Below are 15,890 nucleotides of genomic sequence, written 5' to 3'. Positions count from 1 at the left end.
GTATTTTGTTGTTGTAATTTTACTACATTAAATGCTGTGTACTTTCACTATCTCTAGTCCATAGTGTGTATTATACATCACTACGTCACATGGTATTACGCCCACTGTGTTGTACATATTACGCTAGAATCATCAGTCTTATACTCCTTAAAATACAGTAGACAACACCAGTACAGCACCAGGGGGAGCGCATTAGATTATTATTGTTTATTGTATTAAACACAAGTATGTTTAGTGGTTTGTGATAATCACCAATTTAACATAACTTGTAAAAAGGGAGCCAATAATGGTTATATTACTATACATAATGTATATTAAAGTAGTTACAAATTACCTGAAATGTCCTAAGGCTATGCTATTCAATAGTCTAAAGTCTATGGTATTCAATTGTGTCCTGCGCTTGGTCACATGCAACCACAAATCAGCAAAGATTAAACAGCCATAATCCTATGAGACTACCTAAATGTGTCACTCTGTCTTCCCACAGTCAGCAGACTGTATCTCTCTCAAATTGTTAGCACAACTACAGCAATTATACTTTATAATGGGGCTCTGGAATTAGAGGGTAAGCAGGTGTCAAACTGTAACTATACCTAAGCCACTGTAGTGTATCCACTTCACAAAGAATCTTAAAGATGAATTTGTTTTCTCCAAAATTTAATTTTACCAAAAAATTGTCTAAACAACAGACCTCGGTGTGTGCTTCTTTTGTTTTGTAATGCTCAGGCAAACCTCAGGGCTAAAGGCAACCAAGGGGGCTAATGATTTCAGCAGCATCAGTGGTGGTTCCAAAATAAATAAATCAGAAGTGACAACATATAATGTATTTTTCAAGTACTGCACCTCAGCGTGGAAGCACGGCAGAGCAGGTACGGCTCCCCAGCCCATGCTCCTTAGGTCTGGATACACAGCTCTCAGAACCCCTTTCCACGTTAGTTCAGCAGCAGTTAAATCAATTTTGTCGAACCAGGAACCAGTGGAGCCTTGTCTCCTGAAAGAGATGAAATGCAGCAACCCATGAACACAAGCAGAAAGGTCTTATACCAAGTGCCAGTTCTGTCAAATCTCATCAGCTTACACTGCAACTACCAGAAACGTGTGCAATGTCAGGAAGGGCCAAGGGATGCTCCAGGACTAACATTAAGCAAAAACAACATAGAATTATCATGCACAGCAGGGCAAAAGCTCTGGAAGGTTAAACCGAGGTGACTGATCGTACATTTATACGCTGTGGTTCGGCTTCCAAATGTATTCACAAATACCATGCCCTAAGTGATGTAATACAGAAGCCACATCAAACTGGGCACAAAAGAAAAACACAACACAGGAAACCATTATACACTAGCTGGGATACCCGGCGTTGCCCGGGTTGAAGACTGGACACTGAAGTACACCTGCAATCTTTGTTTACATTGTACTCACCTAGAACCCCATTCCATTAATCCTGAAAAGGACCCCACTGTTTGCTAACATGCATGCAAACAGTGGCGTAACTACCATGGGTGCAAGGGGTGCTACTGCTACGGTGCCTGAGCTGCCCCTGCACCCAGTCACGCACACAAGGTGGGGGGCTCAGATGGCAGTAGTGTTGATTTGGTGCCAGCCCGCCAGCTGATTAAAGCTGGCGCACCAGCAGGCAGTCATGGAGAGAAAACGCAGCCAATCACGGGGCAGTTAGAGCTGGCGGACCGGAAGCTAATCTGCGGTGGCAGCTCCTGATTGGCTCGCGACCGGCACAAGATTCAAATTGTGCCGGCACTTTCAGTCTATGTCTGCCGTTGCTACAGCTGGAATTAGCCGGCGGCCTGGCCCCAAATCCACACCTGCTGGCTGCTGTGGCCACACAGGGGTAGGCATTAGGCTGCTGGAGGGAGAAGAGGAGGTGCGTTGCTGGAAGGGGGCAAAATGTGTAAGGAGCATTACTGTGTGGCATGTGTAAGGGGCACTACTATTGTGTGGAATAAGGTGTTATATGGGGCACTACTATGTGACAATCTGTAAAGGGCATTACGGTGTGGTATAATGTAAAAGAGGCACTAATACTGCATGGCATGTGTATAAGGGGTACCACTGTGTGCAGGCAAATGTATGTGTTTTTTCTACCTCTGTGGGGGCCTTTTAAGATCTTGCTATGTGGCCTCCAATAATATATATATATATATATATATATATATATATATATACACACACACACATACAGTCAGGTCCATAAATATTGGGACATTGACAGAATTTTCAGACTTTGGCCTCTATTCGCCACCACAATGGCTTTGAAATGAAACAAACAAGATGTGAATTAACTGCAGACTTTCAGATTTAATTTGAGATTTAATGTACCTCCCACTTAAAAAGTGGGAGGTACATATAGAAACCGTTGTAATTCCTACACCGTTCACCTGATTTGGATGTAATTAACCTCAAATTAAATCTGAAAGTCTGCAGTTAAAGCACATCTTGTTTGTTTCATTTCAAAGCCATTGTGGTGGTGAATAGAGGCCAAAATCTGAAAATTATGTCAATGTCCCAATATTTATGGACCTGACTGTATTTCACTTTAAAAAGGACTAAAGCTGGTTACACATTTGTCCACTCCATGGCAGATCAGACCACAGACCATACTGTTTACACAATCCTACTGCAGACCCGCTCGCAGATTCTACATCCAATCCTTGCTACTTACTTGTCCAATTTTTCAGCAGACCCCCCCAATCTGTGTCTGCTGAAAAAAATACATTCGGCTGTGCAGGAAAGATTATTAATGGGGAAGTTAATTATAATGGTGAAGAGGAGGAGGTTGAGCATTAATAACCTGACAACTGGAACGGAACAGAATTTCAGGTAAAAAAAATCAAATAAAAAATTAAATTACAAATGCCGCAATAGGAAGCCGCGCCGTCGGCCGCAAGGTAAGCCATCTCCCGCTCTACCGTCATCACTCCCCGCAGCAGTAGCAGACGGTACGGGATCCCACACCGCCACCACGCTGATAGTGTGTTGGGCTGCCGGGACCGGAGAACGGTCAGCCTACACACTACAACATTGGTCGCCTGTCGGGTCTCCTAGTTTTTAAGCATGTTTAAAATCCAAGAGACACGTAGGCTACCAGGATCAGGTCTGTGGAACAGTTGGCGGCAGGTACACACTTGTCCAATATCGGGCAGACCCGTTGGTCAGGAGTTGGATCTCTTGAAGATTGGACAAGTGTGTACCCAGCTTAACTCTGAATTTAAAGTCAAAGTTTGACACTTCCTCAGACTGAGATTAAAATGATACTTTTGTAGCTTTTACACAGGTTTTTAGCAGACTCAATTTCACCTTGAGCTAGCCCCAGAATCTGTGTAATTTAAGTGTGCCCATTTTTAGGAATTGTGTGACAGTGTGCCTGATGAAGTTTAAACCTAGGCAAAAACCTAATCCTGGTCAAACTATACCACCCTGCCAAATTTGGTGGAGCTAGGTCCAAACCTGGCCAAACAGTTAGACAGACACACACACTTTCCCGCTTATTATATAGATCAGTGGTTCCCAAACTTTTTTGAATCACGCCGCCCAAGAGTATCAGCATTGTTTTCACAGCACCCCTAAGCCAAAAGTTTGTTATTGAGAAATTCAGAAAAAAAATGTATGCAAGTCTTGCCTTGCATCCATGGATGGAGCGTAGTCAGGGCACAAAAGAAAGATAAGCTCCTACCTACAAATTGGAATAAAACTACATGCCCTACTATAAACAGAAAAAGACACAGGGCAAGAGAATGAGCTGCAATACATACGGTCTAGAAGCATTGTAGTGACTATCATGGAGGATTGGAAAATAAATATAATATGGATAATCTGCTGCCTTTGTAATACAAGTAAAAATTCCAAGATGTGATCCCTTGGAGTCTTGAATCTATACCAATCTTCCAATTGTTTCCAGACAGACTAAAAGACACTGCCACAAGGGGTCCAAAAAATTAGAAGCAGCATGTATGAAACGGAAAGCTTGAAAAAGTCCACAGAAGTGTACAAAATGTTTGACACTGGCACATTCACTTTACAGCATGGTATACTAACTAATATATACTATAGTAGGAACTAAAGTGTTACTGCCGTGCACCTCCGTGACTGCCATTATCATGCTGTACACAGCAGCCTGGCGGCTGCTTCAACTACTGGAGAGCTTAATAGCCAAGAGTGAGGCACGCCACACAATACTGTATATCGCCGTGCAAAACATCTAAAAGGTACCGCTTTTACAATTAAGCCAACCTTACCACCTGTAAATGTGTTATTATTTTCATCCTTTCCTTAAAAAGCGCTGTTACTGTATATTTATTTTTTACCACATGTAAATGTGCAGCTATTGAATTATAGCCGCTGTTCTACTAAAAACTGTCCAAGGCTCTTTATTTATCATGGACCTGACTTTGGATAGTTTATCTATTATATGTTGCTGGCTGCAGCATTGGTATCATTTAGAACACCTGATAACTAATGTATACATCGTTATGTGAAGCTGGACACTATCATTTAAACAAGAATCTGGATACTTAATGTAACTTTTCAATACTTTTTCAGCAGTCGTGCAATCCGTTTTGGAAAACCCCTATAGTTCATATAAGATAATTTTTTTTCCACTTATTCTTATTGTTACTATTAATACTTATTCCAGGTTAATTTGTTTATTTACATTGTATGACTAGTTTTTTTAGATCAGTTTTTACATATGCTTGGTTTCAACTTTAAATTATTATTGTATAAATAAACTGTTCATTCTACTAAAGCTAATCGCGGTCTAAATACCTTTTTATCAAAGGGCACATTCTCAATCTCCATATTTTAAAACATACAGAGACCAACTTCAACCGTTACTTTGTCCATTCCAATATATTGCATCCTCAGCATCAAAGCTTTTATAAATTTGCACCCCGAAAATGTTTACTTTTGTATTATTCTATATTCATTACAGCTTTTCTCTCTACTCCACTCTCAGGTCAGTAATCCACAGTACAGTTTCCCAGACCCAGTTTCCCAAATACTCACTTCTTATCCACTGATCTACTCACCCTCATTCTTGGAGATCTCAACATCCCCACTGAAAACCGTAATGACACTGCCTCCTTTCACTTCCGCATTTGATCTCTCCTAGTCACCTCACCCACCCCGACACACTCCCTGGATCTTGTGTTCAACCTCCACGTACCTGTCCCACATCATTTACGTCTCCACGTACGTGTCCCACATCATTTACGCCTCCACGTACTTGTCCCACATCATTTACGCCTCCACTTACCTATCCCACATCATTTAGCCCATTATTGAGGGAAATTCACCTGAAAATGCTCATGTCTGATTTGGCCAAATTATGTTATTTAAACACCTCCAAGTACAAGATTATTACCAGTACTAGTACCAGAAATTCTGCACTTTTTCCTGACATATTTACCTTAAAATAAAGATTTTCCCTACCTTTTCTTCTGCTCGGGGAGCAGTGCGGAAAATAATAATAACAAAAAGTAAAGATCCTCTTGAATAAAAAAAAAAAAATCACGGCTAGTCTGGAGTTTAATTGCAAATGTAGTTTGCAATGCGAGTTCTCCATGTGAATGGCTGGCAGGTCCCAACTCGCTCCTAATAGAACTGACCCCTATATAGTGTTCACTCTAGCTCCAGCGGCAGGCAGGGCGCCGGAGCTAAAGAGGGCACCTTAGTGTGCGCGCCGAAGGCGTGCGTCCAAAAAGGGGCGTGGCCATCGAAAAGGTGGTGTGTCTATAACACGCGTCCCCTTTTCGTCACTCTTGGGGGCATGCCTGGCACTTAAGAACACGCCGGGCAGCCACGAAGCGCTTCAGCGGGAATGCTACCTATATCAGAAAAGTTGGTTTTATCATGGTTCAAAACACTGCACTTTTGGGCTTCATCCTTTAGCTATTTTCTTTACAAATGAGTTCAGTGAAATATAAGCCTTCATTTCTGTGTGACAATTTTATTTATTTTTTTACCTACAGTATGTTTCGCTTTTAAATGCCTGTAAATGACATATTTACTTGACTATGGTACCAACACAAATCCCTATCCGTCCTAAAATAAATATAACAATAAATGCAGTAGAGTAAATTGTGAGGTGCAAGTTTGGTTGTGAAATAGTTAAAATGAGGATCATTGCTTTTAGAAGCAATCAAAAAGAAGCTTCAAGGGAACCCTATTCAAACTTCTCCTGGCCTATTGATATAAAAAGTAGTGATATTTAAATCATGAAGTCTACAGATTCAGGCAAAGAAGAATTCCATCTTTTGTGTGACCAAGGATACAAATTACTCACAAGCCTAATGCTGCATACACACGGTCAGATTTTCTTAAAGATATGAACGATAACGATTGTAAAAACCGTTAATTTCTTTGACATGTTGGGCATGCATCAACCAACGATGCGCGTTCCCGCATGTCAGATAACGATATCTGACATTGACTGTTTGCCATAAGATTTTGACGATTTCGTTCATTTTAATTGTCAGAAATCGTTCAAATCAATGTTGAAATCGTTCATCGTTAATCGAGATCTAGCAAATCTGACTGTGTGTATGCGCCGTAAGTTGTGAATGTCTTTCCTCTGCCATGCCCTATGTTGGCCCCATCACCACATCATTAAGACATCAGTCATTATAAGTTCTAGGGTCAAAGTTACTAAGCAGAGCTTTTCACATCTTCAGTGGTTTCAGATTTAAAGGGGTAATTATAATCTACAAAACCAGGCATGTTTTGTATTTATCTGAAAATAACAAAGTAGGAACCTGAGCTTCAATAAATGGATGCTGCTCTTCAGTCCACTGAAGTGGTCATACAACACTTCGAAAACAGTGATAAAAAATATGAATGTGGGCAAAGGCGCAACCTCCTAACATAACGTTACCAGATGAAGCAAAATACAGTCTCAAATTATGTGAGTTCATTGAGGATTGAAAAGTCCTTCTTCAATTTAGACAACACCTAATCCAACATATGTATCCCTCGTAGATCGCATATAAAAAGAAGATAAGAATCGCACTATAGCGTAGTCAAATTTAATCACATAAAATATCACACATCTAAAACACAAATCCTTCACCAACATATAAAAAGCGTACCAGAGACGGCGGTGTATAATGCACACCTATTCACATATGAGCCAATGTATCCCAAAGTCTCCCGGGAAGGACCTGGAATGGCAGTTCTTAGGTGTGTATTCCTCGCCAAGATGGAGATCCTCTGGTGCTATATCTGTCACCAACGCATTTCAACTCCCTTCTGGAGTCTTTTTCAAGGTGTGTTTGGTTGGTGCTAGAGCAATCTTTAAATACCCCTCACCTGCCTCTGATAGGTGGACAGAGGAGGAGGGGCTAAATGGTTGCATACATTTAAACAATCAAAAACATATTATAGTCCTTTCTCAGATTTAACATATAATGACTCACTATAATAGGTCGACAGTAATTAAAAAATACATATAATAAAAAATCTCTCTCCTGAAACGCAAATTCCAACAGCGCTACGTCACTTCCTGTTTACCTTTTTATATAAATCCGGGAATGCCTCTAATAAACATCATTTTCTCTGTATGCTAAAATAGCTACTAGACACCCCCACATTAAGGAGTAGCGCTTGCGTACCTTCTAGTATCCTATGTAGATCTAATTCAGACCTGGAAGCGTAACACGCACCTTTGATTATGAGGCGTGGAACGCATACTAACCACGTGTCCAAGAGTTGCGCTTGCGCCTCTCTTACCACGACACAGGAATCCACCGGAAGTCTGGTAATGTGCCACACGCCTCTAATTCAGAGGCGTGGAACGCAACGCTCTCCTAATCGCGGAAGTTGGTCTCAAATGCTTTCCAATATCATGTAGGGATATAGAAAAAGACCGGAAAACATATCGCATCCCTTCATCATTTGGTGTGCAACATCTGAGTTCCGATAAAAGCAATATATCACAATGAAAGGAAATAAAATAATAAATAGGTTCACATCATAATATACATCAAATGTAAACAGTTCTCATAAATATAGTAAATAACATTAAAATTCATAAAATGATCCTACAAAAATTAAAAAAAAAAAAAAAAATCCTCATAGAAACCATTTTAATTCAAAATCAACATTCAAACCCTTAGGTGCTAAAGTGCCAAGCTCATAAATTATTTTCATTTCTGATTGTGCCAATATGGTGTCTACATCTTTTTTCCTCCAATGTCCGTCGACTTGTTTGAGTCCTACAACTAGTTTCAAATCTGCAATGGAACATTGGTGAAATTCTTTAAAGTGTTTAGAAAGTGAATGGTTTTCGTATCCTTTTTTTATATTTCTAATATGTTCAACCCATCTAACTCTTAGAGGTCTAGATGTGCGGCCTACATATTGAAGGCCGCAACTACATTCTAATAAGTAAACACAGTTCTTATTATTGCACGTAATAAAATCTAATCAGTGGGCTTACAATAGTTTTTGGTACCGTATATACTCGAGTATAAGCCGACTTTTTCAGCACATTTTTTGTGCTGAAAAAGTACCCCCTCGGCTTATACTCGAGTGAAGTGTAGCGCTGACCAGACAGAGTTCAGTCACCGCTCAAACACACAGCCGCCGGAGCCGGCAGCTGTGTGTTTGCTGTAATCAGCAGCCGCTGAGAGTCTGTCAGACTCTCAGCGGCTGGTGCTGCTCCCACTGCGGGAGCCATCTTCCGGCTCCCGCAGTGGGTAATGGGAGAGACGTCATGAGTAATGACGTCTCTCCCATACAAAGCGGCCGGAGGAGCTGTTAGCGGCGGGACCAGGAGCGGGAGTTTCAAGTAAGTGATTCTTTTTTTTTTTTCTTATTACGTCTCTCTTTACTGGGGGCACTACCAGGGGGCGATTACTACAGGGGGCACTACCAGGGGGCGATTATTACAGGGGGCACTAAAAGGCGTTATTACCACTGGGGGAACTACCAGGGGGGGGGGGGGATTACTACAGGGGGCACTAAAAGGGGTTATTACCACTGGGGGAACTACCAGGGGGGGATTACTACAGGGGGAACTACCAGGGGAGGATTACTACAGGGGGCACTACCAGGGGAGGATTACTACAGGGGGCACTACCAGGGGAGGATTACTACAGGGGGCACTACCAGGGGAGGATTACTACAGGGGGCACTGAAAGGGGGGATTACCACTGGGGGCACTACCAGCAGCTGCCATTTCCCACCCTAGGGCTTATACTCGAGTCAATAAATTTTCCCAGTTTTTTGTGGTAAAAGTAGGTACCTCGGCTTATATTCGGGTCGACTTATACTAGAGTATATACGGTATTTAAAATGTTATCTCGTATATATATATATATGACCAAATCTAAAAAACATACTTCTTCCTTACTAGCATTAAAGGTTAACTCAAAGTTAAAAGCATTATGATTCAATTTCTGTGTGGAATTGAATCATAATGCTTTTAACATTGAGTTAACCATAGTAATTCCTACATCAGTATTGATAGTAATCATCACCCTCAATGGTTAAACAACATTCCTAAAGGGCAAATGAGACGGATCAGACGAAATTGTACAGATGTCCAGGTATTCAAAGAACAAGTGGGAGTTCTTAAACAAAAATTCTTAGCAAAAGGATATAAAACCTCAGATATTGACCCCGCAATAGAAGAAATGACCGTGGTCAATAGGGATGATTTGCTAATTACTAAAGAAAAGGTTAATGACAGATTTATTACGACTATTAATGGACAACATAAAAAAGTGGAGAAGATAAGAAAACATTGGCATCTCCTGGAAGAATACCCTCTACTTAAATCTGTCATTCCTAAAAATCCTAAATTTATTTATAGACTAGCTCCGAACTTAAAGAATAAGTTAGTAAAAGGAGCCATACCAAAGAAAAGAGAAGGGAGAATAAAAACTAAAGGATTTTATAGGTGCGGAGTATGTATCATGTGTAGAAACCATCAAAATCAACCGAGTAAAGTAGAAAATTTTATTGCCAAATCAAGAAATTCAGAATATGTGATTCGAGATTTTATTACGTGCAATAATAAGAACTGTGTTTACTAATTAGAATGTAGTTGCGGCCTTCAATATGTAGGCTGCACGTCTAGACCTCTAAGAGTTAGATGGGCTGAACATATTAGAAATATAAAAAAAGGATACGAAAACCATTCACTTTCTAAACACTTTAAAGAATTTCACCAATGTTCCATTGCAGATTTGAAACTAGTTGTAGGAATCAAACAAGTCGAGGGACATTGGAGGAAAAAAGATGTAGACACCATATTGGCACAATCAGAAATGAAAATAATTTATGAGCTTGGCACTTTAGCACCTAAGGGTTTGAATGTTGATTTTGAATTAAAATGGTTTCTATGAGGATTTTGTTATTGTTTTTTTAAATTTTTGTAGGATCATTTTATGAATTTTAATGTTATTTACTAAATTTATGAGAACTGTTTGCATTTGATGTATATTATGATGTGAACCTATTTATTATTTTATTTCCTTTTATTGTTGTGATATATTGCTTTTATCGGAACTCAGATGTTGCACACCAAATGATGAAGGGATGCGATATGTTTTCCGGTCTTTTTCTATATCCCTACATGATATTGGAAAGCATTTGAGACCAACTTCCGCGATTAGGAGAGCGTTGCGTTCCACGCCTCTGAATTAGAGGCGTGCGGCACATTACCAGACTTCCGGTGGATTCCTGTGTCGTGGTAAGAGAGGCGCAAGCGCGACTCTTGGACACGTGGTTAGTATGCGTTCCACGCCTCATAATCAAAGGCGCGTGTTACGCTTCCGGGTCTGAATTAGATCTACATAGGATACTAGAAGGTACGCGAGCGCTACTCCTTAATGTGGGGGTGTCTAGTAGCTATTTTAGAGAGAATGATGTTTATTAGAGGCATTCCCGGATTTATATAAAAAGGTAAACAGGAAGTGACGTAGTGCTGTTGGAATTTGCGTTCCAGGAGAGAGATATTTTTTAATTACTGTCGACCTATTATAGTGAGTCATATGTTAAATCTGAGAAAGGACTATAATGTTTTTGATTGTTTAAATGTATGCAACCATTTAGCCCCTCCTCCTCTGTCCACCTATCAGAGGCAGGTGAGGAGTATTTAAAGATCGCTCTAGCACCAAACACCTTGAAAAAGACTCCAGAAGGGAGTTGAAACGCATTGGTGACAGATATAGCACCAGAGGATCTCCATCTTGGCGAGGAATACACACCTAAGAACTGCCATTCCAGGTCCTTCCCGGGAGACTTTGGCTCATATATGATTAGGTGTGCATTATACACCGCCATCTCTGGTACGCTTTTTATATGTTGGTGAAGGATTTGTGTTTTAGATGTGTGATATTTTATGTGATTAAATTTGACTACGCTATAGTGCGATTCTTCTCTTCTTTTTATATGCGATCTACGAGCGATATATCTGTTGGATTTGGTGTTGTCTAAATTGAAGAAGGACTTTTCAATCCTCAATGAACTCACATGTTTTGAATTTAATATAATTGTCACTTTAAATACCAAGTTCGAAGCAGCAGTGGTTTTGACAAGCACAGACTAGTAAATTTAGCTCCTAGTAGTGTCAATGAATATTGTGCGGTGACCATTGCATAAGAGGCAGGCCCATAGTGACAGTAAGCAATGTCATCATAGGGCTCGGCCTCCAGCATAATCCAAACCAGCCCCTACCTTTAGTGCGCTCATTTTTGTTATGGGGCTCCAGACCAGAAGATGGAGGGTCCCAAAGGAGAAATATACACAGTTAAGATAAAATGGTTTAAGGAAGGTGGGCTTAAATTTAGGGATGTGCAGGCTCGGTTCCGTTCGTTTTTTTTTACCGAATCTTATTGGCTATCCAAAACTCGTGACAGCTGATACCCAATAAGATTCGGTAAAAAAAAACGAACGGAACCGAGTAGAACCGAGCCTGCACATCCCTACTTAAAATATATAATTTTTCACCTAAAAGTGGAATAATCCTTAAGATTAGCATGTAGTTGGTCACGTTTAGTCTTATTTAAATTACAGGTTTAACTCAGAATGAAATAAACATATAGAGCAGTGATTCCCAACCTCGGTCCTCAAGGCACACTAACAGTCCTGGTTTTAGTGATATCCATGCTTAAGCACAGATGGTTAAATCAAAATAACTGAAGTACTAATTAAGTCACCTGTGCTCAATTATGGCTATCCTTAAAACCTGGACTGTTAGTGTGCCTTGAGGACCGTGGTTGGGAACCCCTGATATAGAGGATTAAGAGAGATCAGGTATGAATAAGTCAGGCGCAAGCATATTTATTTTATTTTCTTTACAAAAAAATTTGCCTAGTGTTGACATGGCTGTGTTCAGTCAAGGCTATAGAAGGCTAGGGTTCAATACAATTAGCTGCGATGATCTCGCGTGTGCGAGTCATCACGGCAACAGCCGCACTTTACGGCAGCCCAAACTCACACTAACATGCTCGCAGTCCCATAGAGCTCCGAGTAAAATTGTGTGAATTTGGGCTCAGAGCAGGCTCCGAGGGGTGCGAGAGGCGATGCCTTTGCCAGCATTTTAACGCTGTGGCAACGGCAACTCGCACCCTTTGTGGACAATAGGATTGAGCCCTTAGGTGGGTGTGACTCACAATTCAGCCCTTGTCTGGGTGTTACCATCTGTTACCTGAGAGGTGGATGCATTTAATTGCAAATTATTAGTGTGTTAAGCATATATACAAGTACAGAGACTATGGTCCCTTGACGTCAAAATCTGCATGCTTTTATTTGCTAGATACCCACAGATTTGCAGTACAGGTACTAGCGATATAGCGGCGACAAATGTATGAATGAAGTCCAGTTGCAAAAAAAAAAAAGAAAAAAAGAAAAAAGGGCACTGAATAAATATTAAAATCCAGTATAAAGCTAGGGTGCATTTAACTGGTTGTGATGAAAAGTCAGCCCAGCTCATCAAAGAAAATAATTGCATGGTTACAAGCTGTTATATGCAGATAGACAAAACACACACACATAAATATATATTTTATATATATATATATATATATATATATATATATATATATACACATACGTAAGCATCATAACAAAAATTAAAGTACTACTTTCCCTCTGGCAGTGTAAACATGAAACAATCATCTTGGGCTCTCCTAGGAAGTGCTGCATGTTTTCCTGTTTTTTCATTTTATTTCCCAAAGGCACGCTCATTTGACAGCTGTCTTCCTACATCATCTGACCTCTTTCACACGCTGCTGAACCAGGCTGTTGCCCCTTCTTGGAAGTGACATGGTCTTGCATCAAGGTAGATTAAGAGAGAGTGACAGCCTGGCAGCTCTGTAATGTCTCAAGTGCTAGACTTGTTTCACTCCACCATGGTATTATAAGCCTTGCTGGTTCCATCAGAGTGTAAGGTGTATTGCGAGACAAGAGTAACAGCACAGAAATGTAATTAATTTAACAACCTAACAGGCTTCACTAATCAGGTTTAAATGAAAACCACCGTAACAAAGAAAACAAGTCTGTTGCTAATTGTGTGCCAAAGGCGGTAAACATACAAACGCAATTTATAATTAGCTCTCCTCATTTGGAAGTCGGATAGGAGAATAGCTACAGATGTCCATGATCAGAGAAGTGAATCTACATTGCATGGCCATATATTCCCATGTCTTCCATACACTTCACAAGAAAATCAGACTACCAAAAAGTACAAGCGAATATGTGGAAAAAGCAGTACACCAAAATGATTTATTAAAGACCACCTACTTAACCTATTAGGAGTAGTTAGGGAGACAAGACTGTAAAGATCAAATTCAAGCAAACCACTCCCAATCAATATATAAAAGCATACATTTTATTTATTTATTTTTTACGTTACTTGTATATATTGTGCTACCAGCAACAGAATGCTTTAAGCTAAAAGTTAAGTACCGGGTCAAGCTTGCGTTTATACATCCATAAAATTTGGTGAAGAAGCCAACTTAAATGAGGTCAGGGAATCCAGTCATGTGAGAGACGTTCCCACAACAGAGCCACTTCTGATCTCTTCATGCCTCACTCACTGCCCTTCTCCAATGACACACGTCAAGGGATTCCCTACGTCCACATGGTCTTTTCATGCTGTCGCTGCATAGTAACAGGTATAATAACCTGGAAATAACCCCGTAAAAGCACACAGCACAGAATTTCAAAAGGATTTACAGATGGGTCCATACATATCTTTGCTGCAGTCGTGCCAAACAGCCGCTCTCGTTGCATCAGATCCCGTGAGACTGCTAGCGGCGGGTGTTTGTTTTGCCGCAATGCAATGTAACTAACGCAACGCAGCTTATTTCATTTCAAGTTCCATTGTGCTGTATATACAGACTCAGGTGCACACAGAAATTCAAATTAATAAGCAGAGACTGCTGGTGCGTCATAGTCGCATTGCAACTTAGACACATTTTTGGAAAAAAATAAAAAAGATGCCCAGTGCTAGCTGAGTTGCACGGGTCCTGGTGCTGTGTGGCGTATTGAGGCTAGATGTATGAAGACACAACTGTAGTAACGCCATACATACCTTTATACAATGGCATCAGTGATGGACACACCTGTGATTGAGCAAGAATGCATGAAGAGACAACTTAGAAAATAAAATGAAATGGAAAATCAGTGTCGTGACTTACTACATTTTCGCAACAGGATTGATGTATAAAGCCCTAAGGAAAAAAGTGTAACTTTTAAAAAATCAGAACTCAAACCAAAACACCCAGCCTACAGCCCTCAAAACTGTACATGCAGATGGTCCTGCCCATGCACCTTATTTATTTATTGTCATTTATATAGTGCACACATATTCCGCAGTGCTTTACAGAGAATATTTCACATCTGTCCCTGCCCCAGTGGAGCTTACAATCTATATTCCCTATCACACACATACAAACTAGGGTTAATTTTCTTTGGAGCCAATTAACCTACCATAGTGTTCATTCTAGGTCCGGCGCCAGACCTAGAAAGGGAAACTCCAGGGCGCACCCGAAAAGGGGGTATAGTCACAAGAAAAGGGGCTGTGTCTTTAGGACGCACCCCATTTTCATCACGTGCCCGGCACTTACGAACTTGCTGTGCTTCCCCCAAGCCAGGCCTGCCTACCCTACCGATTTGGCCGGGAGCCTCCCGAATATCGGGTGACGTTCACGGCCAACCCGGAAAGGCAGGCAAGCCTTCCGGCATCCACCAACCCTCCCGGCCTCCCCCCAGAATATACTAGCGATCCCCGCAGCAGGGGGGCCGGTGACTCGATCCGCACTGAATCGAGTCATCGAGGCCCCGCCTCCTGCTTCACAATGTCATAAATAACGGCATTGAGAATAGGGGGCGGGGGCCGCGATGACTAAATCACACAGCTCCGCCCTCAATGTGTCATAACTGTCCGGAAACGCCCCCCGCTGTTAGCCGACAATCAGCTCCCTCCCGGAAGGAGGGAGCTGATTGTCAGCAAGTATGCCCCAAGCACTCCTACTGCATGTCAGTGAATAGATGCCGGATGCCACTATTTTCCCAACCCGCGGATAGGGACGGCACCCGCAGGCTGCATCAGCGGGGCGCCACCAAGAGGGGCCAGAGAGAATTCTGCGCTTTAGAAATCTACGCAAGCACAGGGAGAATACACAAACTCCTGTAGTGGGAGTTGAATCCACAACCTCAGTGCTGTGAGGTAGTAATGCTGACCATTACACAGTCCGTCGTGGGAGTTGAACCCACGACCACAGTGCTGTCAGGCAGTAATGCTGACCATTACACAGTCTGTGCTGCCCAACCTTAGCTCTAATGTTCCTAGTGTTCCAGTCAGGATTTGGGGCATCTATTCACGCGGCAACAGAACAGCAGCGGCCAGGCTGTTTTAGAAGGGC

At 41.3% G+C, this 15,890-nt stretch overlaps 1 protein-coding gene across 2 annotated transcripts in view; it reads right to left on the bottom strand.

Moving 5' to 3' along the window:
• The window catches only part of FAAP20 (FA core complex associated protein 20), a 36,136-nt gene that overhangs the window by 13,505 nt on the left and 6,741 nt on the right, over positions 1 to 15,890 (bottom strand). For both annotated transcript variants that reach the window (XM_088468240.1, XM_088468238.1), the window contains one exon: positions 844 to 991. In XM_088468240.1, coding sequence (XP_088324366.1) covers positions 844 to 991 — 148 coding nt within the window. The remainder of the gene's footprint in view (positions 1 to 843; positions 992 to 15,890) is intronic.

Source organism: Taudactylus pleione, unplaced genomic scaffold, assembly GCF_031769625.1.
Source record: "Taudactylus pleione unplaced genomic scaffold, aTauple2 ptg000082l, whole genome shotgun sequence".
Classification (NCBI taxonomy): Eukaryota; Metazoa; Chordata; class Amphibia; order Anura; family Myobatrachidae; genus Taudactylus; species Taudactylus pleione.
Note: the sequence above shows the minus strand (reverse complement) of the source record. Positions and strands in the feature narration are given on the sequence as shown.